At 53.6% G+C, this 25,724-nt stretch overlaps 7 protein-coding genes across 7 annotated transcripts; 4 read left to right on the forward strand and 3 right to left on the reverse strand.

The window, feature by feature from the left end:
- Nucleotides 1-609: 609 nt before the first annotated feature.
- Nucleotides 610-3,128, reverse strand: QC763_604600 (uncharacterized protein). Its single transcript, XM_062914304.1, has 2 exons — nt 1,010-3,128; nt 610-950 (listed from the first exon to the last, which is right to left on the reverse strand). The coding sequence occupies exons 1-2, from the start codon at nt 1,855-1,857 to the stop codon at nt 644-646; spliced, it is 1,155 nt and encodes a 384-aa protein (XP_062762532.1). The 5' UTR covers nt 1,858-3,128; the 3' UTR covers nt 610-643.
- A 3,480-nt stretch (nt 3,129-6,608) lies between these two features.
- Nucleotides 6,609-10,150, reverse strand: GCD1 (Translation initiation factor eIF-2B subunit gamma). The gene is made up of 2 exons (XM_062914305.1): nt 8,537-10,150; nt 6,609-8,483 (listed from the first exon to the last, which is right to left on the reverse strand). Exons 1-2 carry the CDS (start codon nt 8,715-8,717, stop codon nt 6,925-6,927), a joined length of 1,740 nt encoding a protein of 579 aa, XP_062762533.1. The 5' UTR covers nt 8,718-10,150; the 3' UTR covers nt 6,609-6,924.
- Nucleotides 9,107-11,187, forward strand: QC763_604620 (uncharacterized protein). Its single transcript, XM_062914306.1, has 3 exons — nt 9,107-10,199; nt 10,265-10,458; nt 10,517-11,187. The coding sequence occupies exons 1-3, from the start codon at nt 9,585-9,587 to the stop codon at nt 10,926-10,928; spliced, it is 1,221 nt and encodes a 406-aa protein (XP_062762534.1). The 5' UTR covers nt 9,107-9,584; the 3' UTR covers nt 10,929-11,187.
- Nucleotides 11,188-11,217: 30 nt separating this feature from the next.
- QC763_604630 (uncharacterized protein) lies at nt 11,218-15,460 on the forward strand. Its single transcript, XM_062914307.1, has 2 exons — nt 11,218-12,092; nt 12,154-15,460. The coding sequence occupies exons 1-2, from the start codon at nt 11,753-11,755 to the stop codon at nt 14,922-14,924; spliced, it is 3,111 nt and encodes a 1,036-aa protein (XP_062762535.1). The 5' UTR covers nt 11,218-11,752; the 3' UTR covers nt 14,925-15,460.
- Nucleotides 15,461-15,768: 308 nt separating this feature from the next.
- On the forward strand, nt 15,769-17,403 carry ATG27 (type II membrane protein). Its single transcript, XM_062914308.1, has 3 exons — nt 15,769-16,335; nt 16,389-16,941; nt 17,007-17,403. The coding sequence occupies exons 1-3, from the start codon at nt 16,062-16,064 to the stop codon at nt 17,200-17,202; spliced, it is 1,023 nt and encodes a 340-aa protein (XP_062762536.1). The 5' UTR covers nt 15,769-16,061; the 3' UTR covers nt 17,203-17,403.
- A 561-nt stretch (nt 17,404-17,964) lies between these two features.
- Nucleotides 17,965-18,795, forward strand: QC763_604650 (uncharacterized protein; the record flags this gene model as incomplete). Its single annotated transcript, XM_062914309.1, has 1 exon — nt 17,965-18,795. The coding sequence occupies one exon, from the start codon at nt 17,965-17,967 to the stop codon at nt 18,793-18,795; it is 831 nt and encodes a 276-aa protein (XP_062762537.1).
- A 519-nt stretch (nt 18,796-19,314) lies between these two features.
- KCS1 (inositol polyphosphate kinase kcs1) lies at nt 19,315-23,786 on the reverse strand. The gene is made up of 2 exons (XM_062914310.1): nt 21,405-23,786; nt 19,315-21,351 (listed from the first exon to the last, which is right to left on the reverse strand). Exons 1-2 carry the CDS (start codon nt 23,459-23,461, stop codon nt 19,416-19,418), a joined length of 3,993 nt encoding a protein of 1,330 aa, XP_062762538.1. The 5' UTR covers nt 23,462-23,786; the 3' UTR covers nt 19,315-19,415.
- Between the last annotated feature and the right edge of the window lie 1,938 nt (nt 23,787-25,724).

The following is a 25,724-nucleotide window of genomic DNA, read 5'->3' on the forward strand; positions in this document are numbered from 1 at the left end:
TTCTCCTCTTGCTGCTGGTCGCTTCCTGTCGGTCAGTCACAAACAGACACGAGTCTCGCCTTTGTCGAGAAGCAGACCACACCCAAAGTGGTATCAAAATGCTTCCGAGTGCATCAAGGTCAGTTGTCAAACAACAGTTTCATCGCAGTGAAGTGTGTGAGAGAGAGATGTGTATGCTATGTGAATTATATTAATTTCTTTTTTAGCTTCACTAGCTAGGTAATAGCATCATACATTATCCCCTTCCCCCCTCCCATTTGTGAGTGAAGCTAAACCACCACAATACTTTTTTTTCTTTTGCCATCCCCTGTTTCCACACACCCATCCATCCACACATCATCGTCATCATCCGTAGAATATCAAGTAGTTGTTACATGACCAAAAGGAAAGAGATACTTCTCATATGGTTCCTCCCACCCACCCCATCACCGCCCAAAGTCGGTTTTCCGTTACACATTTGTTGCCAACGACGACGCCCCCCAACCCCCCCAGCCATATCCAAAAACTCCAAATACCCAAGAATAAACAACAAGAATGAAAAAGAAAATGAAAAAAAGGAACGCGCACAAAAATGTGATACATATACACCACCACTGCCCTCCCACCCAATGCTTTTTTTGCCCTTGTTGTTGTTGTGGTTGTTTCAAAGATCAGAATCCATCGAGTCCATACTCTCATCCCTCATCTTATTACCACCCACCCCCTTCCCCATCACCCTACTCTTGAACTTCTTCGAGCTATTAATCCTCGCCTGCTCCCGGTTAAAAACCTTAATCGCCTCCGGGTTGTACTCGGTCCGACTGTTCTTGCTCTTGCTCTTCGCGTGCAGCCTGATGTGCTGCTTCCAGTTGTCCCGCCTGTTAAACCTCTTGGGCTGCCCGTCTTTGCTCTTCTCCGGCGGGCAAAACTCGCACACCCAGCCTTCTTTCTCTCCCCCGATGCCGTGTTCGCTGTTGTGATGTGTTAGAAATTGTATCAGATAGTAGCTCGGGGGGTTGGGCGGGCTTACTTCTTGAGATGCCTCTTCAGATGCTCATTCCTCCTATAGGGCCCATAAGAACACCCAGGCACAATGCACCGAAACGTAGCCTTTGGTTCGACATCATTCACACTCTCGCCCCCCCTCTGCGCCCTGATCCTCCCGTGTCTCTGCCTACGAGGCGGCGGGGGATCATCCTTGATCCTATGAATAGGCGACGGCAACAACCCCACAGCCGAGGGCTCAACAGACAGGCTGTCCTTCAGATACTTATTCCTCATGTCGATATCCTCCCCCTCGTCCTCAAACTTGAGCGGCGGGTGCCGAACCATCAAGCTCGGCCTCTTTGGCGTGTGCTCCCCAAAGCTGATCGGACTGTGGCTGTCCTGTGGCCAGCGCCAGTTCTCCAGCCCGTTGCTCGAAGGCAGCTGCTGCTGGGGACTCACCACCGCGGGTGGTGGCTGGAAGAGGTTGTCCCCGCAATAGTACTCGACGTGTTGAGAAGGGGATAGTTGAACACTGTCATATCCGTTGTGGGAAAAGCTTCCGAAGCTCAGCTGGCTGCCACGCGAAGGAGTAAGGGGGAAGCCTGGCTGGCTAAAGTTGGATATGCCATCACCCTTGAAGGCGAATGGAAAGTACGAGTTGGATGCTGAAGACGGAGGAGTGAGCTCAATGGAGTGGCCGTCGATCGACGAGCTAAACGAGGAGGCATAGTCAAACGAGTGTCGTGGAGGAGTGGACCGGCCAGAGGTCGGTGTGTGAGGGCCGTAGCTGGAAGACGAAAGGGAAAAGCTGGATCCGCTAGGGCTAAACATGTCGTCGTCCTCCAACCCGAGAGGGACAGCATACAGCGGATGCCCTGTGTGGAACTCCATATTTGCCTTCACCGGCGCGTAGGAAGAGGGGATTGGCAGCAACGAGTGAAGGGAAGAAGCGAAGAGGACCAAAGGGGTTGAAGACCAAATAGACCTCTCTCGCCCTGAAGCACAGGAATGAGGGCTGCTGGATAGATATACAGGAACAAGAGCGAGGATCGTCAGGAAAGACGGGTGGGACCCCTTGGACAACCGATGGACAACCCATCTGTCAAAGTAGGAATAGCTTAACCAATATAAGGGGCAAGGGAAAGGAGACTCGCGTGTGGCACATTCCTGTGCGACTCCCAAATGGCCGAGAGGAAAATGTCGTAGATCTCCTGCTCGCCATCAAAGTACCTGAGAAATGTACCTTGAGGGACTCGCCCGTCCGTGCGGAGAAATGTCCCACTGCCCATGAGGGATGGAGTGATCGCCAACAGCGTCTGCACAGCGAGACAAGAGGGCCGACAAGTGGCCTTGCTGCAAGAGATAAGCTAGGTTTCTGAAGCCAAACAGGGTGGTATAATCCAGGGCGACCAAAGAGGAATAGCTGGGGGGAGCGGTTAGCGTACATACATACAGCTTTGCAGTTACTGGCCGGTTACCTAGAACACCTGATAACTCTGTGAAGCTGCAAGAACATCTTGGCCTGCAACTCAAGCATCGGGAAAAATTAATGTGGTAGGGAGATCAGGCGAGATCTTGGGCGAGGGTTTGCATAGGTAGGTGGGCAGGCAATTAGGTTCGGGGTCCCAGGCTCCTGGCCTTTGCCGGGCTGGAATGGCGATAGCACAGGGGCAGGAATGGTGGGCTTCCCTCATCAAGAGGCCGAGCACAGGTGAGACAAGCGAGTATCAAGGTGTGTGGACGATCAACAGTCGTTGCCGCAGGGCCCTCCACTTCCATGAGACTTGGGAGGCAACGTGCGTCCTTCTGTGGTCTGCGGAGGTTTGACACTGCGAGAGTGAAGATCGAAAGGGTCGATGAACAGGTAAATTGTTCCTAGACCTTTGTTCGGTAGGGCGAGGTTGAGTACCCCCTGTCCCGGATTAGCTGAGAGAGATGCAAACACCAACTTATCGGCAAGGTAAGGTAAATACTAGGTAAGCAAGAAGCAAACTTGGGCCCGGGTCGAAAGAGACGAAGAAGAAAATAAGTCAGGTAGGCTGGACAGTCCAATCGGATTGGATAACATGCGGAGCCGGCATTCCCTACAGGTGACAGAGAGTCGTAGTGGTTGGCAAGTCTCGGCGGGATCCAACGATCTAGGAACCAAGATAGCCTTCTTCCCCCCATCCCTCCCCCCGCGCTCCCCCCCCCCCCAAAAAATAAGGGTACCTTCCAACAAGTTCGAGCTCCCACGATGCCGGGGATGGTGTTGGGGAAGTTGAGAGCGCAGCCCTGACGCGAGCCAATGACAACGGCGGATCTGGGCTTGGGCAAGCCACACAACAAGGACGGCATCTCAGACCCTGAATTTATCCCTCAGATAAACTCTATATTGACACTGTCCATGATGTGCTGCCATCTGCTTTGATCGTGCTTGCCAAGGGCGAAAGGGCACTTCTCCGACCGGGCTGAATGAGCAGAATGGAAAGTAAAGCGCCTCTTTCTGTCCTGTCTAACCCATGACCTCCATGCGAGCAAACATTTTGTCCTTTTCAAGCCTCATGCTCACAAACAGCCGTCACCCGGCGTCAACGATAACCGCCTCTCTCCTGACCCACTCACCCACCCTGGTCGACCGGTCTTCTCTTCGTCGAACGGAACGATTCCATTGTCTGATCCTGTCTCGCCCTCATCAACTCTTCTGAGACTTCTCACCGCAGCCCATCCTCCCATTGCTTCTCCCTGTGGCCCAGCTGTACCCTGACTAAGGCATGACAGGCACCCCCACCGATCTCTCTGCATTGTGACCTCTGATTGTATCTGTACCGCGTGTGCATATGATGAAGAAGAAGCAATCCGTCCTGGTCGTCATCGCCCAGCTGCAACACCTCCCCAACACACACACATCAGATTGATACAAAGATTCCCCGCATTTTCTGATGAGGTCGAGCCGTATTGGGATTGGTTTGAGGCGTTCATGTTCGAGATCTGATCAGCATTGCTAACCAAGCCCACCTACCTAGCTGAGTTTGGATGTATTAGTGTGCCCTGTCTTGCAGTAGAGTACCGGAATTTTTGGTTGTGATGACAGTTTGCTTTGTATTTTGCTGATTTGATTGATCAGATCAACTAACAAGAAAATTGACCAGTAGTTGTGGTCGGGGAAATACCCGGCAAGTCAATTGTTAACTCCGCAAGTGACAGCGAGCAAACAATCGAGGTTCAGCCTCCCCAGCTTTCTTCCTCGTCCTCTGGCCTCTGTCTTTTTGTCTCTCTCTACCACCTGCCTATGTCTCTCCCCCAGTCTCCGTGGCTTGTTTACCCCTGACGGTCGAGGCCGGACGCTTACATATTTAATCCCTTGCGAAGAGTTTCCGCAACGGCACAGAACTGTAGGGCGTCTCGTCTCTGCTACGAACAACCTTGCGGTTTCTCTTCACAGCCAGCAAGTGTTCGGGCCGGATTAATGAGAGTGGGCATTGATCTCCCTGCAAGAGGGCTCTTGTTTCTGCAGGACATCGTCGATGGAGGGGGGGTGTCAGGGGGATGTCTTTTCCCTTCCCCAAATCGTCAACACAATGGCATTGATTGCTTGGGGGGGCGTTGTAGAGCAAGTTGCACAGCCCACAGTATCGGTGGCTTGTCCATCCGAGAGGCTGAAGAGGCCTCATTCAATAGGCACAACGCTTGATATCACCTTGATCACGCATGCTTTTTCCTCCAGTGAACTGCATCCACCCTCTGCCACGACCGCCATATCACAACGGTCTCTGGGCAAACAAGAGGGGCCGTTGGTGGTTCGAGACAAGATCCGCTTCGATTCTCTTGGTAGCGCTATCAAGTCTAGTGTATATGCCCGAGATATTGTTGCTCGGCACAGTTGCCGTGTCTCATCGCGTCTCCTCTCCTGGACGGCGTGCGGGAGGCGCATGCTTAGCTAAGCCAGCCGGCTGGCTTCCACTTGTGTGTTTGTTACCCCATCAGACATGAGAAGGAGTGGTTCCCTGGCTCTGATTGGGCAGGTGGTCTACACCCTCAGGAACGGTGATGGACATTCACCACACCACTTGTTGTCTTTGGAGGGTGGATCAGATCAGCCCAGGGGTTTGTGGGGTACTATGGCAGTTGTGGGGGGAAAAGGTGACAAACATACTACTGCACGGGACCTGTTGTTTGGTTTGTTCTTTTCGGCGGACGGAATACCAACCGAGAGAGTCTCATTTCTCTCTCTCTCAAAAAGAAAGAGTTCGCCGACCACTATTCTGGGAGGGTGAATCATGTAGGTCAGATGAGATGGTGAGCTAGTAGGGGGCAAGGGTGTTTATCACACACAGGGGACAGAGGTCAGGATACAGGGTATGTCAGTCTACCTTGTTTCTGCGCATCTCATTACCCTCGCTTATCACCGGTCGTCTTGCCACATGGACCACCCGCAACCTGTGCTGGGGTCAGCCGGCTCTTGAAGCAATCACCAGATTCGGGGAACTTGCCGACAGGTGAAGGAGGGGTTCGTGATGTTTGTACGTGATATCGAAAACCCCTTCTTGCATCTCTTCCTTCAGAGGCCCATATCAGGGGTTGATCTGCTGTAGGGTTGTTCGAAGCAAGGAGTGAGAGGGAGGGAGAAGACACATGTTTGACAGGAAACGAACCTGCCTACTACATGAGGAGGGGAAGACATGGGGGGGAGGGGGGGGGGCATGGGTGGGGATGACTTCATGCAGTTGTAGTTGCCAACTTCTTCAGCCCAAGTTGCTCTACACAAGACAACCCCCTCTCGGATGCCCATGTTGTGGCTATTCCTAACGGTGACAACTTTTATGTACCTAACCCTCTCTCGTGATCTCGTCACCATCCAACATCAGCGACAAACATCTCCCAGCTGACCTCCCTACAAAGTATCAGCACATGGTAGACTACCTCACTACACGGATGATTAATTCCCAAAACAATGAAACGGACCATCACCACCGCCCGCCCGCCACTATCACCAAAGCAGCAGCCACAGCATGTTCCTCCTACCTAGATAGACAAACATCTTCTCAACCGTGACATCGAATCATACGAGAACCACTCACTCGCAGAACTTGGGGGTAGGTAGGCGGTGGTTTCATCACAGCTGAGCAACCTCTACGAGAAGAATCGATTCTAATTTCACCTCATGCCAGTCAGCCAAGCTTGGTCTTTTATTAGTCCTATTGGGTTTGGTGCTCATTTTTGTTTGCGAGCGGGAGGTAAGGGGGTGAATATGCTGAGGGATGAAATAACTGGTGAATGTAAAGGAACTTGACGGAGATAGCATGTTGAATTGTATATGGTAGAGATGATTGAAACTCTTGTAAAGATGGAAAGATGGTTGATGGTGTCTTTGAAAGATAGGTAATAGGTCTTGGAGGATAAGTTCATCGGTTTTAAAAGATACCCAAGGTAGCGAAGAGGCCTGTTTCCTAGTTTAAAAATGGCCAACTCTTAGCTGTTAATACCAGCTTACAGAGCTGTCTACGTGTGTGGTAATGTAAATAGTTACAGCATCATAATACGACTACAACAGTTGCCTTTGTGAGTGTGGGGGAATAATCGAGGGCGCCTATTATCCGAGAAAGATGTAACACCGAAATTTGGCTCGAGAAAAGGATAGGATAAAATAACGAAAGTTGGGATGAAAAGGAAAACATGTGAGATTGCTTTGCTCCACCAGTTGACCTCAAAAGGTTCCGTGTCTACCTAAATAGAGTAGCAAGGTAGGAAAGCATGACAGGACTGTTGACAAGAATAGTATTTACACACCACGAATCTAACACATGTCGGTACGTCATCCATATATATATAGGTAGCCTTTATATACCGACGAGCGAGCCTGCTATTCACTTCTCACAGCATATCAGGCAACTGAGAGACAATTGGATGCTTTTAAAACCATGTCAATATATCCTTCAGAGACAGACCCCCATTCTTCCTTTGCCCTTGAACAACAACCTACTCCTCATCACTCCCGCTCCCCTCCCCATCAACACCCCCCTCCTCGTCATCATCCCCCTCATCATAAGCATCATCCAGCTCCTCCTTCGTAGCCTCCAGCCCGCTCGAGCTCATGAACTTCTCCTCCTTCGCCTCCGTCTTGGCCTCCACCAGCAGATTCTCCTGCACCTCACAACCAGTCAGCGAGCACCCCTCGCCCAACTCAGCCCTCCTCCCAATGATGCACTTGGTCAACTTGCAGTTCTTCCCAACCACCACACCATCCATCAGCAGGCAACCCTGCAGCTTGGCGCCCTCGCCGATCTGGCAGTTGGCCCCAATGACGGACTCCTTGATGGAAGTCTTCTCTGACACGGTCACGTTGTCGGCGACGAGAGAGTCAGACTTGGAGATGGTGGTTCTAAGCTTGACACCCTCTGGGTAGGCGACCTTGCGGGCGTGGCAGTAGGGACTGGGTGGGTTGGTGGTGTCGTGGATCTCCTCTAGGGAAGGCAGCTTGGCCAGTTGGAGGGAGATTTGCAGTAGCAGTTGGGCCGTGTCGACGCGGCGGATGATGGGTGTTGGTTTGGCTGGGGTGCCGGTAGAGGTAGGGTGGATGTAGGCGAGCAATGGTGGTACCTCTACCGATTTGGAAGCAGACTCCATGGGATTAGGCTCTTCCACCTTGGGGGTCTTGAAGGTGACCACCTGGTTAGGTTCCTCAGCTGGGGTAGAGTTCAGGCTGAGCTTTTGAGTGGCAGTCTCGAGACTGGTGGTGTTGGTGGTGGTGGTTTCACCACGGGGACTGTTGGTGCCGCCGTGTTGGGAAGACGAATCGTCCACTGGTAGGGCGAGAAACTCGTCAAATCCAAGCTTGGAAGACAGGCCCTTTTGCCAGTTGGCTTTGGCCCACCAGCCGATGACATCTTCGCCAATGGTTTCGAGTCGGTCATTTTCCTTGACGAACTTCATCACCCATTGAGGGAAGATGTAAATATGGGCGTCGCGGTGGGTGGTATGCATTTTGATCTTGGGGTGCTGTTCGACGAGGTCGTGGCGGGAAGGGAAGCCCTTCTTGTCCTCCAGGGTGTCCTTCAGAGTATCTGTGGGCATCGAGCATACCAGCTTGGACAGGTGAGGGAAGAGAGAGCCGCTCGCAGGCAGCACTGAGGATGAGGGCAGTGGTACTGTCGCAATAAACTCGGTTTCCTCACCCTTGATGGGTGTCTCTGATTTTGTTTGGTAGTAGACGGACAGACCGCCGCTGTGCTTTCCCTGGGATGCGCGAGACTCGCCCAGCACATCTCCTAAGCTGGCAGACTTGACCATCCATGCTTGTAAGAGCTTCTCTGGACCCAACTCGCATACCAGATCGCAAGGGAGGACCAAGAAGTCGGAAGTTACGAGTGACTGTAGCTCTGGAAGTCTGAGAATCTCGGCAGTGCCCGTGTTTTGATCTAAGTCCTCTGGTGCAATGAGATCAGGGCGTGGGAGTGGCAAGCCAGTCAAGAATGGATTTGTCTTGAGCGCACTGTCAATGGCTTCCTTGGCTGATGGGGGGCAGATGAGTGTGATGTCTGCAATACATGTTAAGAACAATAAGGTGTTGAGATTGGTTGTGAGGTCTCACTTGTGATGCCAGCTCGGTAACAAAATTCAAGCGGGTACCAGACCATAGGCCGATTGGCAATGGGAAACAGAGCCTTTGGGTTCTCATCAGGGTTTGCTGTGAACGTTGGGAATGAGCTTCCTGGGCCGCACAAGATGAGGGCCTGCAACCCAGGGGTCGCGATAGTGACTGCGTGGGGCATGGCAGCAAGTCTCTTAGACGAGTAACTGTTTGATGAAGGTGACTGCTCAAGGAAATCTGAGGTGGGGTTGATTTTTTGTGACGGGCTGCCCTGTATGGTAAATCTAGACCTCTGTCCAACTGGAAATCTGAATCAATGACTGGGTTGATGGAGCTGACTTTTCCTCTGGCTTTTGTTACTGTAAGTGAAAATCTGAGTCACCAGAAGCCAGCCGCAAAGGAAGGTTTGCCCTCAAAAGGCCCCTCCATTCATGTGTGAATGCCCCTCCTTGACATAACAGGGTTAGGGTTTGTGGCTTCGGCATTGCATATTGGATACGTGTAGATTGAGGAATGATATTGGGCTCTAGGCTAGAGTACTAGACAACCTCTTTGAGATCGCAGAATGCAATCGACAATGTTAGCAGTTGTGATTGTCCTAGTTCCTGAGGCCAGACTGATGCTTTTGTCAAACTTGGGCTGTTGAAAAGTGACGTATTCTGACAAGAACACGGACCACACCGTGTTTCTTGGCGTCAGCTTCAGCTCTCCTTTGTTATTTCTCTCCGGGCCAACCACCTGCCTCGGTTTGGTCTATCCGAAAATTGGAGCTCGGCTTTGGTGTGCAACAAGAGGAAACTGGGGCCGCAACCGCGCTGGGGGCGCCGGCATCAAACAAACCGTGCCATCCCTCCCCAGCCTTCTCATTGACCGCGCCATCTCCACATGTCCATGTCCATGTCCACATGCTACCACCTGCTTAGACTATAGTGTCCCTCCCCATCACCAGCCACATAGTTTTCAACATCTCTTGACGACCTCCCCGAGTAAACCGACGAGAGCAAGCCGCAACCCGCCCGGAACGAGATGATCGATCGCAACATCACCAATGTCGCCGCCCTATGAGTCGTCCCGCCGCCGCGGCGTCTGGAACCATTGGGTCCCGCTCGCCGTGACCGTCACGGTTGCGACAGTGGGCGTTGTCGCCTGGGTTTGGAGCCAGCGGAAGGAGGAAGATCAGGAGGAAGCAGAGACCGGTTCCGCCTACCAGGATCTCGACTACGATGAAGGCGAGTATGGTGACAACCCCGCCTACGGCGCGTCCCGGGATGGTGCTGCTGGCGGGACCCAGACTCGCTCGGGCGGTCCTGGTGTCGCTGCTGCAGCCTCGCAGGTGGAATCATCCACCCTGGGCTGGGCTGCGTTGCGCCGGACGCCGAGCCCTTCACAATTCTTCGATACCGCCAGGAGGACTGTTACTGGAGGGCTGAGTGCGGCTGGCGCAGCTGTTGGAAGTGCTTTGGCTGCTATCAGGGAAGAGGACAAGACCGCATATGCAGACCACGAGACCTGGTCCGAGGAGATCGAGGCCAAGAAGGAAAGGGTTGTCCCATCAACCTCACAGGCCAAGGATACCAACAAGCGCCGTAAGAAGGTTGCCATTGTTATCTCGGCTGATAATCATATCGACGATGTGGATGCGGATGGGTATCACGAACATGCTGTGCGTGCCGCCCCTTCGGTGTACCCTTAAGCTCCCGAGAGAATATCCATGCTAATCCGCAATAGTCTATTCTGTCTCACATTCCTCGGTCAATTGACACCTCCAAGCACAAGCTCTATGTTCTCATCTATGCCCCCAATCTCAAGGAGACCACACGCGAATCGCCTAGCAACCGTCCCCCGCCTTCTTTGAGCTCGTCTTTCTCCAACATCGACCCCGCTCAAGCCCAGACTCCCGGCGATGAGGCCAAGAGCCCTGCGTACGTTTCAACTATCCGGTGGAGAATTCCACAGGTTCTGTAACTAACTTGCGTATAGAATCGGCCCATCCACATCTGATCCGGCCTACAACGCTATTTACGCCCAGGCTCAAGCGCTTGTTGAAAAAGACAGCATGATTCTGACCTTTACCACCCTTAATGGCCACTCGCACATTTTGCGCCACATTCAGCCCGAGATCATCTACCTCCAGGAGTCTCTCGGCGGCGAGAACGGCAGCATTGTCACCAACCTTCAGACCTGGCTCCGTCATGACATTATTCTGGTGGTGGGAGCGGAAAGCGGCCACGGAGGTCTCGCTGATAGCGAGTCAGAGGCGGAGAAGCCCGGAAAAGCGGAAGAGATCTGGTGGCACCGGGAAGACCGGGTGGGCAGAGGACGCGGTGTCATCGTGGTCGATGCCCAAAAGGTGCAAGACGACTGGGCTCGCAGAGTGCTGGGTAAGGAGTAAAACAGGCCCGAGTGATGGACATGACTGCTCTGAGTTGATGATGATGGATTGGATTTTTTGATTTCTTGTAGACATGTTGCATGAGCAAGCGTGTCATATATACCTCTGTAAGCACGATTTACATAAGATGCTGGTGTCACAGCCTATCTAGTATTAGTAGTAGTAGTAGTGGTAGTATCTATAAAACAAAAGATGGAAGGATACTGCATTATACTGGGGTCACGTGATGCGGCTCAGTGCCAAGCAGCGTTGAAGCCACCACCCGTCCAAACAGGGATTGATTCGCCAAAGAAAACACCCCACAAAGAGACAGGCCATCGTCCACTGATCGACCCTAGGCGCATCCGCCAGAACGACGAGCATCAAGTTTCGGCATCGCAAGAATATCAGTACATGCAGTCGGCCGCCGAGTCGCTGGAAGAACCGGTATCACGACGCATTATCGACTTCTGCTGCAAACCACGTCGAACGACCGCCATTGACGCCCGCCCCAACAGCGGAAAACACTGGACCAGACCTGGAACTCATTCCAGAGCCGAATCACGCTCCGCTGGCCGCGACCTGACCCTGGACCGCGGCGCATCATCATCATCCACCACCACCGCCCACTTCCAACCCCATCGGCCATCGCTATCGCGCCCGCCCCATCGATTCAAGCATCAGTCTCAATTGCTCCCATCGACACTCGACCGTCCTCGGCGCTCTAACATATTTTTTTCTCTCTCGCCAGCCCTCCCGATGCGATTCGAGCAGGGGAGCAACCTCTAAGCGACGGGTCTCCCTCCCTCACGCCGCTGCCTGCGGGCAGCAGCTCACCCATCCAAATGGCGCCCACTGTCGCCGCTGCTTCGGCAGTGTCGGTCGCGACCAAGGCGAAACGCCCCATACCTCCGGGCATACAAACAAACGGCGCCGTGACCACATCACGCTCCTCGCCGTCACCATCCATATCAGCCAAGCGAGCCCCCTCGGCCGTCCGCCAACCCTCGATTCCCCCAACCGCTAACGGCACCACCCCATCATCAGCCCGACCCCCAAACCGGGCACGGCGAGAAGCCTCAGCACAAATACTGGGTAGGGGCCAGAGGAGTGCAGGCCTTAGATCGGCCAGCCTCGTCCCGGACTCTGCGATATCCCCTACCCTGACGGAACCACCACCATACGGTATGCATGGCGCGCTGCATGCGCTCCTTGATGTTGCCGTATATGCTAACTTGAACTGCAGTGGTAACTGACGAGTACATTTTGAAAAAATATGCCGGGAACCCGCCCTCCCTCATCGTGCATCTATTTCAAACGCATTGGCGATTTGATCAACAAGAGGGCATGTTTCCATACAAATCGCCCATGAAGATCTTCCTCGACCACGTTCGGGAACGCACTGTCCCCAACGAGCTGCTGGGCTACCTGACCGAGGCGGGGGTTCCTTTCTATGAAGGATGCTTAATTGTGCAGGTACATGATCACAAGACAGCCACCCAGCAGGTCAAAGACGTTGCTCGGCCGACCTCTGCTCCCTCGAACTCCAAGTCGATGCCGACACCCTTCTCGATTCACAACTACAACCAGTGTCTCACGCCATCCTCGTATGTCCCTTACCCAGAAGAGAACCTCAAGGCGAGCGGGGCGGCTGTGCCGGCCAGCGACTCGGACAGCGAACGAAAAACGGCCGAAGAAAAAGATAAGGAAAACATGCCGGCCCCGAGTGCGCCCATAGATCAGAAGAGCAAAGGACCAGCAAAGCCCAAGATCATCACGGTTGTGCTGCACCCAACACAGCATAGTTTGCATACAGATCTTATGATTAAGGCTAGCACCCCCCGAGGAGCTTCAGAGTCACGCGCTGATGGAGCTGTTCCTCCGACACCTCACGGAGCTGTGCCCCCTACCCCTATGGCTGGTAGCATGCCCCCTCCGGCCAAGAAACAGAAACGAGAGAAAATGGAACTGGACTCGAGCAACATCTACGTTGCCGAATCGCAGATTCTCTTGGCAACAACGGCGCCCTTGGACCTCGAGCCTACAAAGAATGCCGAGGAAACAATAACCAAGCTCGAGCAGCTCGCGCACCCCGACCACTCGCACAAACCACCAGAGCCCAAGACTCGCAAAAGAACCGTGGCGGAGATGGCGGCCGACGAAGCAGCAGCGGCTCAGCAAGAGCGCTACATGCTCATTCTCGATGAGCGTGCGTCTTCCAAACTGGGCGGTGCTCAAACGGGGGGCAGCGGTGCAGATGGGGATGGCCAAGCGGCAGCTTCCACGTGGGAGCCTAGATTTGAACGCTTCAAGGTCATTGAGAACATCCAGAAGGAACATGCGGCCAAGAAGGAGGCAGAAAAGCTCAAGCAGGCCGAAAACGAACGCAAGCTCCAGCTGGCCAAGCAGCAGCAGGAGCAACAAGCTGCTGTTTTGCACGCTCAACAAGCGCAGCAAGCCCAACAGGCTCAACAAGCCGAGGAGAGGAGAAGAAAAGAGCAGGCGGCAATGCTGCAAAAACAAGAGGCACAGAGGCGAATGCAACAAGCCCAAGCCCAAGCCCAGGCTCAACAAGCGGCTCAAGCAGCTCAGCAGCTGGCTCAGGCTCAGCAGCAGGCTCAACAACAGGCTCAACAACAGGCTCAACAACAAGCCAGGGCTCAGCAAGCCCAGGCTCTGGCTCAGCAGCAAGCTCAACAAGCCCAGGCGCAGCAGGCGGCTCAACAACAGGCGCAGCAGAACCAGGGAATGCAAAATATGGGCACTCCCAATGCTCAGCACAGTCCGATGGCCGGCGGCATGGGCAACGGCATGCCCGTCAGCATGGCACCCCAGGCCCAGGTGCGCTTTACCCAAGTCTCACAGCCACAAGCCTCGTCCCCTATCATCCGCCAGAATACTCCCCAAGCGGCATCGTCGCCCATGGTTCAAGGTGTTCCCATGCAGCATTCCAACTCCAGCATGGGCCAAGCTGCAAGCCCACCCCGACCTTCATCTGTGGTGCAAAACCACCCAATGGCTGCTCCCATGGCTCCCAGCATGTCGGCACGTGGAAGCCAGCAGAGCCATGCTGCCGGTACCCCTAGGATGCATTCTGCAACTCCCAATATGGCCCAAGCAACACCAATGACGCGACCCATGGCGGTGCCGACGCCAAGGATGTCCCAAGCAAGCCCACCACCCGGTGTCTTGACTCCTCAGGCCATGGGACAAGCGATGTTGATGAACGCCCAAGGCATGGCGGGTATGCCAAATGTCAACATCCAGTCCACAGCTCAGCAGATTGCGGCTCAGCAGCGAATGATGCAACAGCGGCAGCAAATGGGGATGCAAAGCGGGAGTGCCGTGCCTTTGAATCAAATGCAGTTCCAGCAACAACAGGCGATGCTACAGCGGCAGCTTATGCTTCAGCAACAGCAGCAGCGTGGTCAAATGATGACACAGGGCAACCAAGCTCTGGCAGCCAACTATGCGCAGCAGTTGAACAACATGCAGCAACAAGCAGGAATGCAGATGACACCCCAACAGCGCCAGATGCTCATGGCTCAGTCAATGGCGGCAGCCCAACAACAGAACCCTAACATGATGGCGATGAACGGCATGACGCCACAGCAGGTGGCTCAAATGCAACAAATTCAGTTACAGCAACAGATCCAACAGCAACAACAATTGCAGGCCCAGCAGAGGGCCCAGCAACAGCAGCAGCAGCAGCAGCAGCAGCAGCAGCAGCCAACGCCCCAGCAGATGCAAATGCACGCTCTGCTTCAGCAACCCCAGGTTCAGAGCCAGATTACCAACCACTCGAACGCTCTATTTACCAAGAGACTGCCCGAGCTCGCTCAACGTTATGGTGGAAATGCGCAAGCAATCCCACAGGAAGAGCTGGCGCAATTCAAGGCGCAGTGTCAACAGCAGGCGGTTGGTCTTGTGACGAGAACGTATGCGCAGAGGAATATGCAGATGCAGGCACAGCGGGCTCAGGCGGCGGCAATGCAGGGGATGATGCAGGGGATGTAACGGGCTGTGAATATGGAGGTATGTTGCTGTTAAGGGGGTCTCAGGTTTGGGGAACATACTTATATCAAATCATACTCAAAAAAGAAGGGGGGGGGGTGGTTGTTTTTCATTTGGAGTTTTGCGGGGACAAGGCAGGCGGTGTTTACACGGTGTGGTTGGTTGGTTCCAGAAAGCTAGGAATTTGGCTCTCTGGCTTTTTTATCGTTTCTTTTATCATTCCGTTGCTTCTTATTTTTTTTTTTTTCACAGCCAGGCTTCCCATATTCTGGGAAACGGCTAAGACTATATACCCTGGGTTTATCAATTGGGACATTTTTGGTTTGTTTTACACCCCTTCCCCCCTTTTTTTTTTTTTTTTTAGTAACTAAAGAGCGATGAATGAAAAAAGCGAAGAAGGAAGGGGGTTAGTGGGTTTGGTTTTGCTTGGCCAGCGGATGGTGATGAAGGGGATGGGAATGGGGTTGTCAGAAATGTTCATTGCTGCTACTACTACTCCTACTACTCCTACTACTCCTACTACTACTACTACTACTACTTGTGTATTTTGTACTGTTGGATTGGAAATGGGAAAGAGGGTGGGGAAAGGGATAAGGTAGGGAAGGAAGGGGTTGTGTGTCAATTTGGGGCATACTATGTATTTACAAGATGAATCTAATGCCTGTGGTAGATGTGATTTGTGAGTTTCCAGTGTCGTGACTTAGATTGTGGTGAGGTTAAAGGTTACACGTGATAGGTCACGAGTGAGTGGCTGATTAATGTGCGGTTGGTTTGGGTTCAGGACGCACGGACCAAAAGGCGTCGTGTTTCGGGGTGTGTGCTATGACGGAATAGTTCTGGTGCCTTTCTCTCTCTCTTCCCGTCGTTGTGAGCAGCAGCTGCAGAAAGAGAGGCGTGGATCTACTGTTGTTCGCTTTTTTATTTTAGCTTCAACAAGAAAGCTCCTTGCTGTTGCGAACATCATTTCCCTGTTTCACGCCCACTTCTTCTCTCACTCACCGGACCTTTTTTTCTTCTTCAAGTTATTTATCAGCACTAAGGCTTTTTGCTATTTTCGTATCATTCTTCTAGCTGCCGTTGCGACCAACCAACCAAGCGAGCCGGAACACAACGATCGCATCAACACACACACACACAAAGATGAGATCAACATCATGGCTCCCGCTGCTGTCGTCCTCGATGGCAGTGATGATAACAGCATCCCCCGCCCCCGCCGCCGCAAAGTTCAACTGCGAGAAGCTCCCCGTCGACGGGCACACCTACAACTTCAAGGAGCTTTCGGGGCCGCATACGGTCGTCACGAGCGAGTTTCTTGCGCCGAGTTACCACAACACGACGTACACGATTGATTTGTGTGGGGGGTTGACATCAAAGACTGGGGGGGAGGGGGAGAGGTGTCCTGAGGGGACGAGGGGTGAGTTTTGCACGACGTCTGGTAAAACGGACAAGGGGCTGACTGAGAATTAGTATGCGCGATCAAGCACAAGTGGGACCCGAAAACGGACAAGGCGACGGTGGATCACTTTGTGCCTATTGTGGTGGAGAAGAAGGATGGTGGGTTTGAGTGGGAGGCTAAGAGGTTACCTGCTGAGGAGGCAAAGGGGAAGGGTGATGAGGATAAGAAAAAGGAGGGGCTGAGACTTATCCTCAAGGGGGGGAAGTATCTTGGGAGACAGCAGCAGACGGTGGTGGAGTTTAGGTGTTCGGGTCTCAAAGGGGATGAGGAGGAGTGGGATAGTAAGAAGTTGGTTGAGTATGAGAGGGTGAACAAGAGGAGGAGGGCGGAAGATGAGGGGGATGATGGGTTCAGCACGCCGGAGCATCAGCTCAAGAAGGAGGGGGCGGCGCTGGTTTGGGAGGGGTATAAGAGTGATGGGGAGGTTGATACGTTGGCTTTGACGTGGTATACCAAGTTTGTTTGTGAGAAGGCTGTGGGGGATGAGCCGGAGAAGGGGAAGGAGCCGGAGAAAGGTGGGGGAGAGAGTGCGCATTGGGGGTTTTTTACTTGGTTTGTGGTTTTGTGAGTATCTTTTGCTTCATTTGGGGGGTCGTGATGAATGGGTTTGCTAACATGGGATTGAACAGGGTTTTTCTCGGCATCGCAACGTACCTCATCTTTGGCTCGTGGCTCAACTACAACCGGTATGGCGCTCGGGGGTGGGATTTGCTTCCCCATGGTGACACGCTCAGGGATATCCCGTACCTGCTCAAGGACTGGATGCGGAGAGTTCTTAACACGATACAAAGCAGTGGCAGCAGGGGTGGATACTCAGCCGTGTAGGGGCGGGGGAGTTATGATGGGCGGCAGGGATACACTGGAGGAGGTGGATGGGGACGAAGTAGTAGCAGTGGGGAGCGGTTTTGATGGGATACCTACTAGACTTTCTTTTGTTTTTTGTCGGTGCTCCTAATCCACGTGGGTTTCAAATACAGTTATACAACATTGGTGGTGTTTTGGGTGGACGGATCAAGGGGGGGGGGGTATGGGGGCGCGTTTTTTATTCAATGATAATATTGTTATGACCAGGATGAAAGAGGGTATCGCTAATGGATAGGATTTGTATTGATGATGCATTTTCTAATAGCGGATAAATGATTGCCATTGATGTAGTTGCGGACCTTGATGATTGTCTTAGTCAGGGTGCGGATCACATGCCTCTCGGCCGCGTTGCCGCCACCAAGCCAGCCAGCCCAGCCAGCCGGGTCCCGCGCGATAGGATCCGGCTTGTTTTTTGGAGTGAGGGATGGGAATGGGATTCGCGGGGACCGACTCGAGTTTCGGTCTTTCCTTTTTTTAATGTTGTATTGTGGAAGCTTTTCAAACTTGTGATATTTGTGCGATTGTAGGTGTTGTGTCTGGTGTGTGCAAATCAAGCCGAGGTAAGCAACTTGGTTGATCAAGAGGACACCGGCGGAACATGGTATCCTGATGCGTTTTATCACTAACACTTTTGTTTTCTCAGTCTCTCAGTTTCACTTTTTGACTTTCTATTCTCCTTCTCACCCTCATTCTCATCAACCACCACCATAACCAACCGATAAAATGGCCACCCCAGGCAAAACCCTCTTCGCAATCCCCATCCCCCCTCTAAACCAACACCCCGGCGGGACCGTCACCGTCACCCTCCCCGCCCCGGCAGTGTACCTCTTAACCATCACCTCCCCCCCAGACAACCGCCTCACCACCGCCTCCTGCACCGCCATCCTCGACGCGTTAGACCTGATCGAATTCGGTGGTTACACCCCCGGCGTCGTCATCACAACTTCCGGCCTCCCCAAGTTCTTCTCCAACGGCCTCGACCTCGAGCACGCGCTTGGAACACAAGGGTTCCTGCCCGGGGTGCTGTACAGACTTTTCAACCGGTACCTCACCTACCCCATGCCCACCATCGCCCTCCTCCCGGGCCACGCCTTCGCTGGAGGGCTAATGCTGGCTATGCACAACGACTATCGGGTCATGAATCCCGCCAAAGGGTTCGCGTGTGTGAATGAGTTGGAGTTTGGGGTTCCGCTCAAGGCTGCCATGTCCTCTATCTTCAGACTTAAGCTCCCTCCTGCGACCTATAGGGATTTGGTTCTTGAGGCGAAACGTTTCTCCGGGGAAGAGGGGGTCAAGGCAGGGTTGGTGGACAGAACGGGCGGGTTGGATCAGGCGCTGGAGTTGATAAAGGAGAGGAAGCTGACCAACAAGGCCAAGACGGGGATTTATGGGTTGCTAAAGGCCGAGATGTACAGGGAGTCGGTTGGGTTTTTGATGCAGGCGGGGTACGACAAAGAGGAGGAGAAGGACAGGTTGATGATTGAGGGGGAGGATAAGCGGAAGGAGGAGGCCGAGGGGAAGTTGGGGTCTATCAAGGAGAAGGCCAAGTTGTGAGGGATAGAGAGAGAGAGAGAGAGAGAGAGAGAGAGAGAGTGTGTGTGTGTGTGTGTGTGGGAGAGAAGGAGTGTTTAAGAAAGAACACCAGCGAATAATTTACTACAGATGTTGTATCTTTTTTTTTGGTCTACACTACTACATCTCTCTATCTACGAAAGCAAAAACCGGCCGTTGCATAATTCATCAAACCAGACAGAACAAAAGACAGAGACACCAAACCCAGCCGGAGCAGTAAATAAACAGAAATATCATCACAATCAAACACATATCTCGAGACCACCACCTCAAAGAAACCCAGCGCCATCACAATATTCTTGCGCTGTGAACATTAAAAAAAAAAAAAAAAAAAAAAAAAAAAAAAAAAAAAAAAAAAAAACCAAATCCAAGTTGAGAATTTCAGTTACAGAGAGACAAACATAAAAATAAAAACGCCAAACAATGCAGGGTATGGTAACATACAACGCCGTATACTCCCTCCCCTCTTCCCTGCCTTGATTTGCCTTGCCACAATGAAAAGGCCTTCCCTTGCCACTCTTAAAACGTACAACTCAAAAACAGGTTGTGGTATACTCCGCCATGTACGGGCTTTGTTATTCTTCCCCCACGTCACTTCGCTCTTACTCACTAACGGACCCCTCATCATCGTAATCCTCCGGATATCCCATCGCTTCCCCATTTCCTGACGACACCAACCCCATCTGGGCCCTCGTGTCTCGCTGAATCTTGAGGAAGTACATCCTCAAGCTGTGCAAACCCCGCATGAACCCTCTGTCTGGCTCTCCGGGGTGCCTCGGTGGGCAGGCCTTGTCCTCCATCGGATCATACGGCGTGATGCAGTTGGCAAAGTCGGCAATCTTGAAATCAATATCCCGCTTGCTCTTCTTCTGTCTCCTCGGGGCCTCCTCCGTGTCCGTCGCGAAATCAGTTGTCGAGTCGTCGATGGCTGCGGTTTCGTAGCCATTGCTGGCGTCCGCCGAAGTGTCACCGTCGTAAAACATGAGCAGACTCGCCGCGTAGAACCGGTACCCCTTCAACCTGCCCACGATCACCTCCAGCTCATCCAGCTTCCGGAGAACAGTGGGAATATGTCGAAGAATACTGGCCGGGTCAACACCGTCATACAAAAACCGTGTCAGTGCACCCTGGAACTCTCCTCCCTTCTTCAGAGTCCGGCCGTAGTACTTGTCCCTAAAAACATAGCTCTGCGTCTGAACGTCCCACACCTGAAGCCCGCAGACCCTGACGCCCAGTTCGCGAGATGTGGTCTTGGCACACTTGCCTTTCTGCGATTGCTGCTTCTTGGGGTTCGCATCCACGCCATACTGCCGGGTGCCCATCTTCAGATCCATGATGCAAGGCCTCTTCATGCCTGCCGTCAAGTCCTCCAGGAGCAAAAAGTACTCGACGCGGGAGTCGCTCTGCGTTTGAGCCTCCTTAGGGTTGATAGGCCGGGGAATCTTCTTGAACTCGGAAGTTGGACTTGGGAGCGCCGAAGTGGCAGCCGAGGTGATGGCCGAGACAAAGGCATTGGGATGCTGAACTTCACCACCCCCATTGATGGTCGCCTCAACTGGTTGTTCTGCTGGGGGGGTGGGAGCATTCGCTTTCACGGGAGTCTTGGGGTTGGGCACAATCTCGTCACGGGTACCCTTGTAGACAACCTCGTCCGCCTCTTCGAAATACTTCAGGTTGCCACGATCGTCGCGGACATCGTCCGGCTTTCGACGCAGGCCCGTCCCAGAGTACCGGCGCTTCTTCTTAAGAGCTGCGGGCGACGATCCTCCGAAGATTTCAGGCTCTGGAGCACTAGTTCCCGTGACATCCTTGGGTGCACTCTCGTCCTCCTCGCCCTCTGCGTCGCAGAATGCGTCAATGTGACCGAGATCACTCTGTGTCTGCGCCAAGGAGCTTGCACTCAGTGTACGCTCAGCAGCCTCTCTGGCTGCCTGGGCCCTCTTCTCGTGAGACTCTGCTAGACTCGGATCTGATCCGGTCGGGCGAAGTGACTGCTGAAGGGTACGCCTCGGCATTGGACGCTGGTGTCCCTTGCGGTGCCGATGAATCGCAATCGGCTGCTTGAGGAAGGCATCATTGAAGACCTCATTCCGGAGTCTCTTGTTCACCGTGGTGGCGCCCCAGCTGTTGGCATGCCGGTCGGAAAGACTGGGGCGCGTCAGCGCAGTCTTGGTGGGTGTCACGGGTACATCTTGCGGCGCTGTCTCGCTGTGCGGAAGTGTTGATGCCGACGAACTCCTAAATCTTCCGCCCAGGCTTGGCGGACTCGGCAACGAGGGCTGGAGGAGACTTCGAGGCAGAATATGCTGATTGTCAACAAACGTAACTGTAGGAATCTGGCCTTGGTTGTTCTGCAGTGATTGGCTGATCATTCTGGGGCGATCAGTGGGGGGGTCAGCTTCGTGAGAAGTCCGGCTTGTCCCGTTCGCCTTCGAGTCGCCATCTGGGCGATGACGGTCCACTGCATGATCATCTCTTTTCATGGTTGACTTGCGACGAGACTGTTTCTGAAATGTGACATTCAACACCCCAATATATCTAAGCCCATTTGTTAGCAAAAATCCTGGATGCCTTGGATAGAATAAACATACCTCGGGAGGAAGGCAAGAAGATCGCGATGGTAGTGCTCAATCTTTTCGTAAAACTCATTTTCTCTGTTGTTCAGCTGCTTACAGACAGCTCGCTTGGAGAACCTCCACAGAGTGGTATGGCCGCCAACTTGATGCTTGTATGGAATCAGCTCAATGGCCTCTAGTGGCTGCGTGGGCTCCAGCTGATGGTCATGGACGGCTTCTTCATGATACTGGGAGACTGGACGGGATGGCTTGACAGATACATCTCTGCTTTCAACAGCAGCCGCCGGGCCGGCAGGTTGAGTGATGTCTAGTTCAGGTGCTACACTAGAGCTTTGGGTAGGTTCAGACTTGAGTTTTCTGTCTATTGGCTTCCCGTGTTCGTCAAACTCTGGCTCGTCAGCTTTGACAAGCCACGGATGAAAATCGTCATGTCGAGACTGGGTTCGTGCCGGCACACTCCTAGGGGGCGCACCAGGCACTGGGCCGTGCTCTGTTGGCTGTTCGGGGGGCGCTTGATGCGGGACGAACACTGCCGACGAGATCTTTTCCTCTCCCGACTCGTCGCCCTCATCAACCGCACTATCCCCGCCTCCGGTGCTGGCATCCGACTCCCGACGCAGTTCCAACCCGCCAGAACATGGCTCAGTCGGCTCCACATGTTGTTGGTCATGGGCAGCAAGCTTGCAAGGCGACTTTGCTGGCTTCACAGGGCTGGCGTGAAGTGAGGTTTCCATGTGCTTGGAAACAAAATAATCTTCCGGGGCTTCTTCGATTGTCCCAACTGCGTCAGGCGTGCGCAGTCCGGCCGGGGTCGTCTTGGCCCGCGGTGGCCCTTTGGCCGTGGGAGTCTTGTCATCAAGATCACGAGTCTTGGTTTTGTTGACATCGCCTTCTTTGAGTAGTCCTTCACCTTCGTGGGCGATATCCCCTGTCTTCTCTCGATGGGTGGAAGGCCGGGTCTCTTTCCGTTTCACTTTCTCTTCTGGGAGACCTTCTTTGAAGAATCGCAGGCTGTGACTGGCTTTCCGACTGCGCGCATTCGGCTCATGTCCGGCCAAGGCCTGGGTAATAGACTTTTCAACCTGACCGCTGTCCCCGTCACTGTCAATCTCTCCCGTTCCGATAGACCAGGCCTTTTCGGGCCCCAAAGACACCCTGTGCTCCGTCTTCCAAGTCCTGAGGACGGGCCGCTCTTCGATTGCAGTGTTCTCGTCGGCATGTCCATCGTACATGGCGGTAGGTGAGTCGGTGAAAAGGGCATGGCCGCTGGGTGTATCGGCAGCAAAGGTGTTGGCCCGATTGCCAAGGCGATTCTTGAAGTCCCCCTCTCGATCTTTGGTCTTGGCCAGAAACTCGCGGTGGCCGTTGAGCATTGAGTTGACCTCGCCGAGATCAATGTCCAGCCTGCCAAAAGCAGGTGGCGCCACCGTGGTGGCCACAGAGGTCAATGAAGGCATGGTCGGCTTTCGGGGAGAGACTCGCTGCGCTAGAATATCACCTTCTCCGTGATGCGGCGGGCCATGACGGGGATCTCGAGGTTTGACGTCACGGTTCGAGGGAGGATGGTGTGAGGAGTCGACAGCGGACTGGCTGGCGGCGGTGGAGGAATCTATATGGGAAGATGAGGAATGTCGAGGGATGCCACGGGCTGTCGCGAGGGCTTGGGTCAGCAGGGAGGGGCCCTGTGGTCTCTGTAGAACGGCAGGACCCCGGGCATATTTAATCTGATCTGCATGGGTGGTGCCGTGCTGCGGTGCTGGTGTCGCTGGTGGTGGTGGTACCGTCGAGGATGTTGCTTCTTCTTGTGTTGCGGGAGGAGAACCGAGGGCCGGACCGGGTGCAGGTGGAGGAGGGGGTGCGTCGGTATTAATAGAGTCGGGGCCGGGGTGAGGCGCAGACGACAAGGCGGGAGGGAGAGGGGGAGCAGGAGGGATGGCGGGCGGTGGGGGAGGAGGGGGAGGAGGAGCTGGTGGTGATGAAGAAGAGGAAGAAGAACAGGTACCGGTAGCCCTTTCGGGGCTCACCAGAGCAGCGGGTGCGGCATTTTCGGGTGGACAGGGCGAGTTGGACATGAGGTGAACATCTGGCGGTGGTGGTGGGGGAAGGGAAAAAAAAGGTGGGAGGGAAAAATGGTCTGTCCGTCCAGGTCGTGGTTGATTTCTCTGTGTGGTCAGGGACGGGAAAGGTTTGGTGGTTTTCGGGAGACCTTACGCTACTCCGCTGGGCTGGGCTGGGCTGGGCTGACCCCCTGCCTGGTCAATTGGTAGTGGAGTGCGGACAGTAAAACGCTGGCACTGTGTGCTGAGAAACAGGCAAAGTCGTAAACGGCTGTGGGGGAGTGCAGAAGGTACCTGGCGGCATGTATTTTGGACAGAATCAAAAAAAGAGAGAACTTTCAAATGATGTATCCTGTGCAGGCCTCTGACGCAAAGGCGGGAAAAGTGGCTATTTGTCTGTGGCGGATCCAATTCCACCGCTAGCGCCCTGGGCCCATCTCCATAGCAGGCATCGCCCTGAAGGCCCGAACTCGGCAGCACCCAGCCAGCAGCCAGCAGCCAGCACCACCACAGCACGTTTTCAGGACGCTCTTTGTTATAGGATATTTGTATTCGCCTGGGATGCCTATCCTCCATTCCTCCATCATTTATAACACCTCCAGGGCTACTTTACGGAGTCGATGTAGGTACTTCCTGAGAATGGTCTCTTTCTCTGACGTCGTTGTAGCACCCCCAAAACGTCCAAAGCTTCTTGCTCCTTCGAGAATGGCCTCATGCAGCTCTTCGGGTCCGCAACCAACCCACGCGGTGCCTGCTTGGCCCGCATCTAGCCTACCTAGCAGTTGCTCACAAGGCAGTCCCGAACCCATCGCAGCGGTGCATCTGGCTGGGGCTCATTCTTCTACAATAAACACACGTGTAGAGATACTGACAGCTGTTCCCTTGCAACCCCTCTTCACCATCCAATCACTTACACACACTCTGCCCTCTACTACACCGCTTCCTAGTCACGACTTTGCAACACTGTTCAAAACATTGCAATTCATTGGCAGCTGTTACGCAATCGAATCTGGGACCAAGATTTCAGCAACTCGCAGATCCCCTCAGATAATGCTGAACCTCACGGCCCGGGCGGCCTCACAATCACCGACCTCGCATATCACTTATCATCCTGTGCTACCCTCCCATAGCAACCCACAGCATCTTACACCCAGCCGAGCCGATACACGGAGATAATAACATAGGTCTCATATCGCTAATCGCCTGACAGAACGGCCATCATCCGTCAGATATACCCAGTGCCTATCACGTCCCGCCGTGCTCTGGTTCTGTGGATGGACGTGCGCCTTGCAACTTTGCCCGACCATCTCGTCCCTATAAAAGCCTCGCAGCCCAAATGTCGGAAACGGCCAATCAAGCAACAACGTGGGAAACGTGCTCTCCACCGGCCGCAAGACAAGCCCACGGATCCCAGTATTCTCTGTTGCATCTACAATCTACCGTTGATGCGCGGCGGCACAGTGTCCGCTTTTGCCGTCAGCCCAAGCCCCAGTCCGAACCTCCGTCGAAAGCCTCCGATCAACCTGTTTGGACCTGATTGATCCTGCCATCGAGATCTTGCCAAGATATATATTTCACTTCATGTTTACGCTAGCATGTTGTGCCATGTTTCCACGGTAAGGCCTTGGGAAATCATCCAAAGGATTTCAAGTGAACCAAACCCCGTCGAATATCTGGTCAATGAGGGAGGGGGATTACCACCAACGGCAGGTAGTCACTGAGGCTCTTACTAGTCATACACTCTCACCCTCTTACTCCTACATGCAGAGCAACCCCCCATCGGCCATCCGGAACTCTTGATGTCTTGGCTTTGCCCTGCCTCCAGGACAGGCTTCGTTTCTTTGAAAGAAAAATACCCCCCGAGGATACACCGCGTTCCACCGCAGACAAAACAGGAATTCCAGGAAGTCCTTTCTATCGAAAAAGTCCAAGTAACACGACAGGCAAGACATTTTCAGAATGTCTTATCTCGTCTCATTGGAGCAATAACCGGACGGACCCTTTCGTCCCTGAGGCTTGGGTCTCAGAATTGGAATTGTCCAACGAGATGTGCTGGATGGCCCATGTGCGCACCACACCACCACACGCCCACCAGCCTGTCAATCGTATTGTGGCTTTTTATCGGGTGCCATGTTGTGCAAGATGAGACATGCTTGCGCTTGCATGGCTAGATGCTGCATGTTTGAGGTGGATCAACTGGGTGGGTGGATGGGGATGTTTTTTGGTTGTTAAGGGGGGGAGCGGTTGACCGCCGGTTGAGGTTTTCCTTGATGATGTC

This window comes from Podospora pseudopauciseta, chromosome 6, assembly GCF_035222475.1.
Source record: "Podospora pseudopauciseta strain CBS 411.78 chromosome 6, whole genome shotgun sequence".
In the NCBI taxonomy this organism is placed as follows: domain Eukaryota; kingdom Fungi; phylum Ascomycota; class Sordariomycetes; order Sordariales; family Podosporaceae; genus Podospora; species Podospora pseudopauciseta.

What these genes read in the sequence shown, in the direction of transcription:
- QC763_604600 (XM_062914304.1), bottom strand. Translation starts at nt 1,857, where the DNA reads ATGGAGTTCCACACAGGGCATCCGCTGTATGCTGTCCCTCTCGGGTTG. An exon ending in CTGAAGAGGCATCTCAAGAA is followed by an intron (nt 951 to 1,009) that starts GTAAGCCCGCCC and finishes ACATCACAACAG; the next exon opens with CGAACACGGCATCGGGGGAG.
- GCD1 (XM_062914305.1), bottom strand. Translation starts at nt 8,717, where the DNA reads ATGCCCCACGCAGTCACTATCGCGACCCCTGGGTTGCAGGCCCTCATC. An exon ending in TTACCGAGCTGGCATCACAA is followed by an intron (nt 8,484 to 8,536) that starts GTGAGACCTCAC and finishes CATGTATTGCAG; the next exon opens with ACATCACACTCATCTGCCCC.
- QC763_604620 (XM_062914306.1), top strand. Translation starts at nt 9,585, where the DNA reads ATGTCGCCGCCCTATGAGTCGTCCCGCCGCCGCGGCGTCTGGAACCAT. An exon ending in ATGGGTATCACGAACATGCT is followed by an intron (nt 10,200 to 10,264) that starts GTGCGTGCCGCC and finishes AATCCGCAATAG; the next exon opens with TCTATTCTGTCTCACATTCC. An exon ending in GATGAGGCCAAGAGCCCTGC is followed by an intron (nt 10,459 to 10,516) that starts GTACGTTTCAAC and finishes ACTTGCGTATAG; the next exon opens with AATCGGCCCATCCACATCTG.
- QC763_604630 (XM_062914307.1), top strand. Translation starts at nt 11,753, where the DNA reads ATGGCGCCCACTGTCGCCGCTGCTTCGGCAGTGTCGGTCGCGACCAAG. An exon ending in GACGGAACCACCACCATACG is followed by an intron (nt 12,093 to 12,153) that starts GTATGCATGGCG and finishes CTTGAACTGCAG; the next exon opens with TGGTAACTGACGAGTACATT.
- ATG27 (XM_062914308.1), top strand. Translation starts at nt 16,062, where the DNA reads ATGAGATCAACATCATGGCTCCCGCTGCTGTCGTCCTCGATGGCAGTG. An exon ending in GTGTCCTGAGGGGACGAGGG is followed by an intron (nt 16,336 to 16,388) that starts GTGAGTTTTGCA and finishes ACTGAGAATTAG; the next exon opens with TATGCGCGATCAAGCACAAG. An exon ending in TTTACTTGGTTTGTGGTTTT is followed by an intron (nt 16,942 to 17,006) that starts GTGAGTATCTTT and finishes GGGATTGAACAG; the next exon opens with GGTTTTTCTCGGCATCGCAA.
- KCS1 (XM_062914310.1), bottom strand. Translation starts at nt 23,461, where the DNA reads ATGTCCAACTCGCCCTGTCCACCCGAAAATGCCGCACCCGCTGCTCTG. An exon ending in CTTCTTGCCTTCCTCCCGAG is followed by an intron (nt 21,352 to 21,404) that starts GTATGTTTATTC and finishes AAATGGGCTTAG; the next exon opens with ATATATTGGGGTGTTGAATG.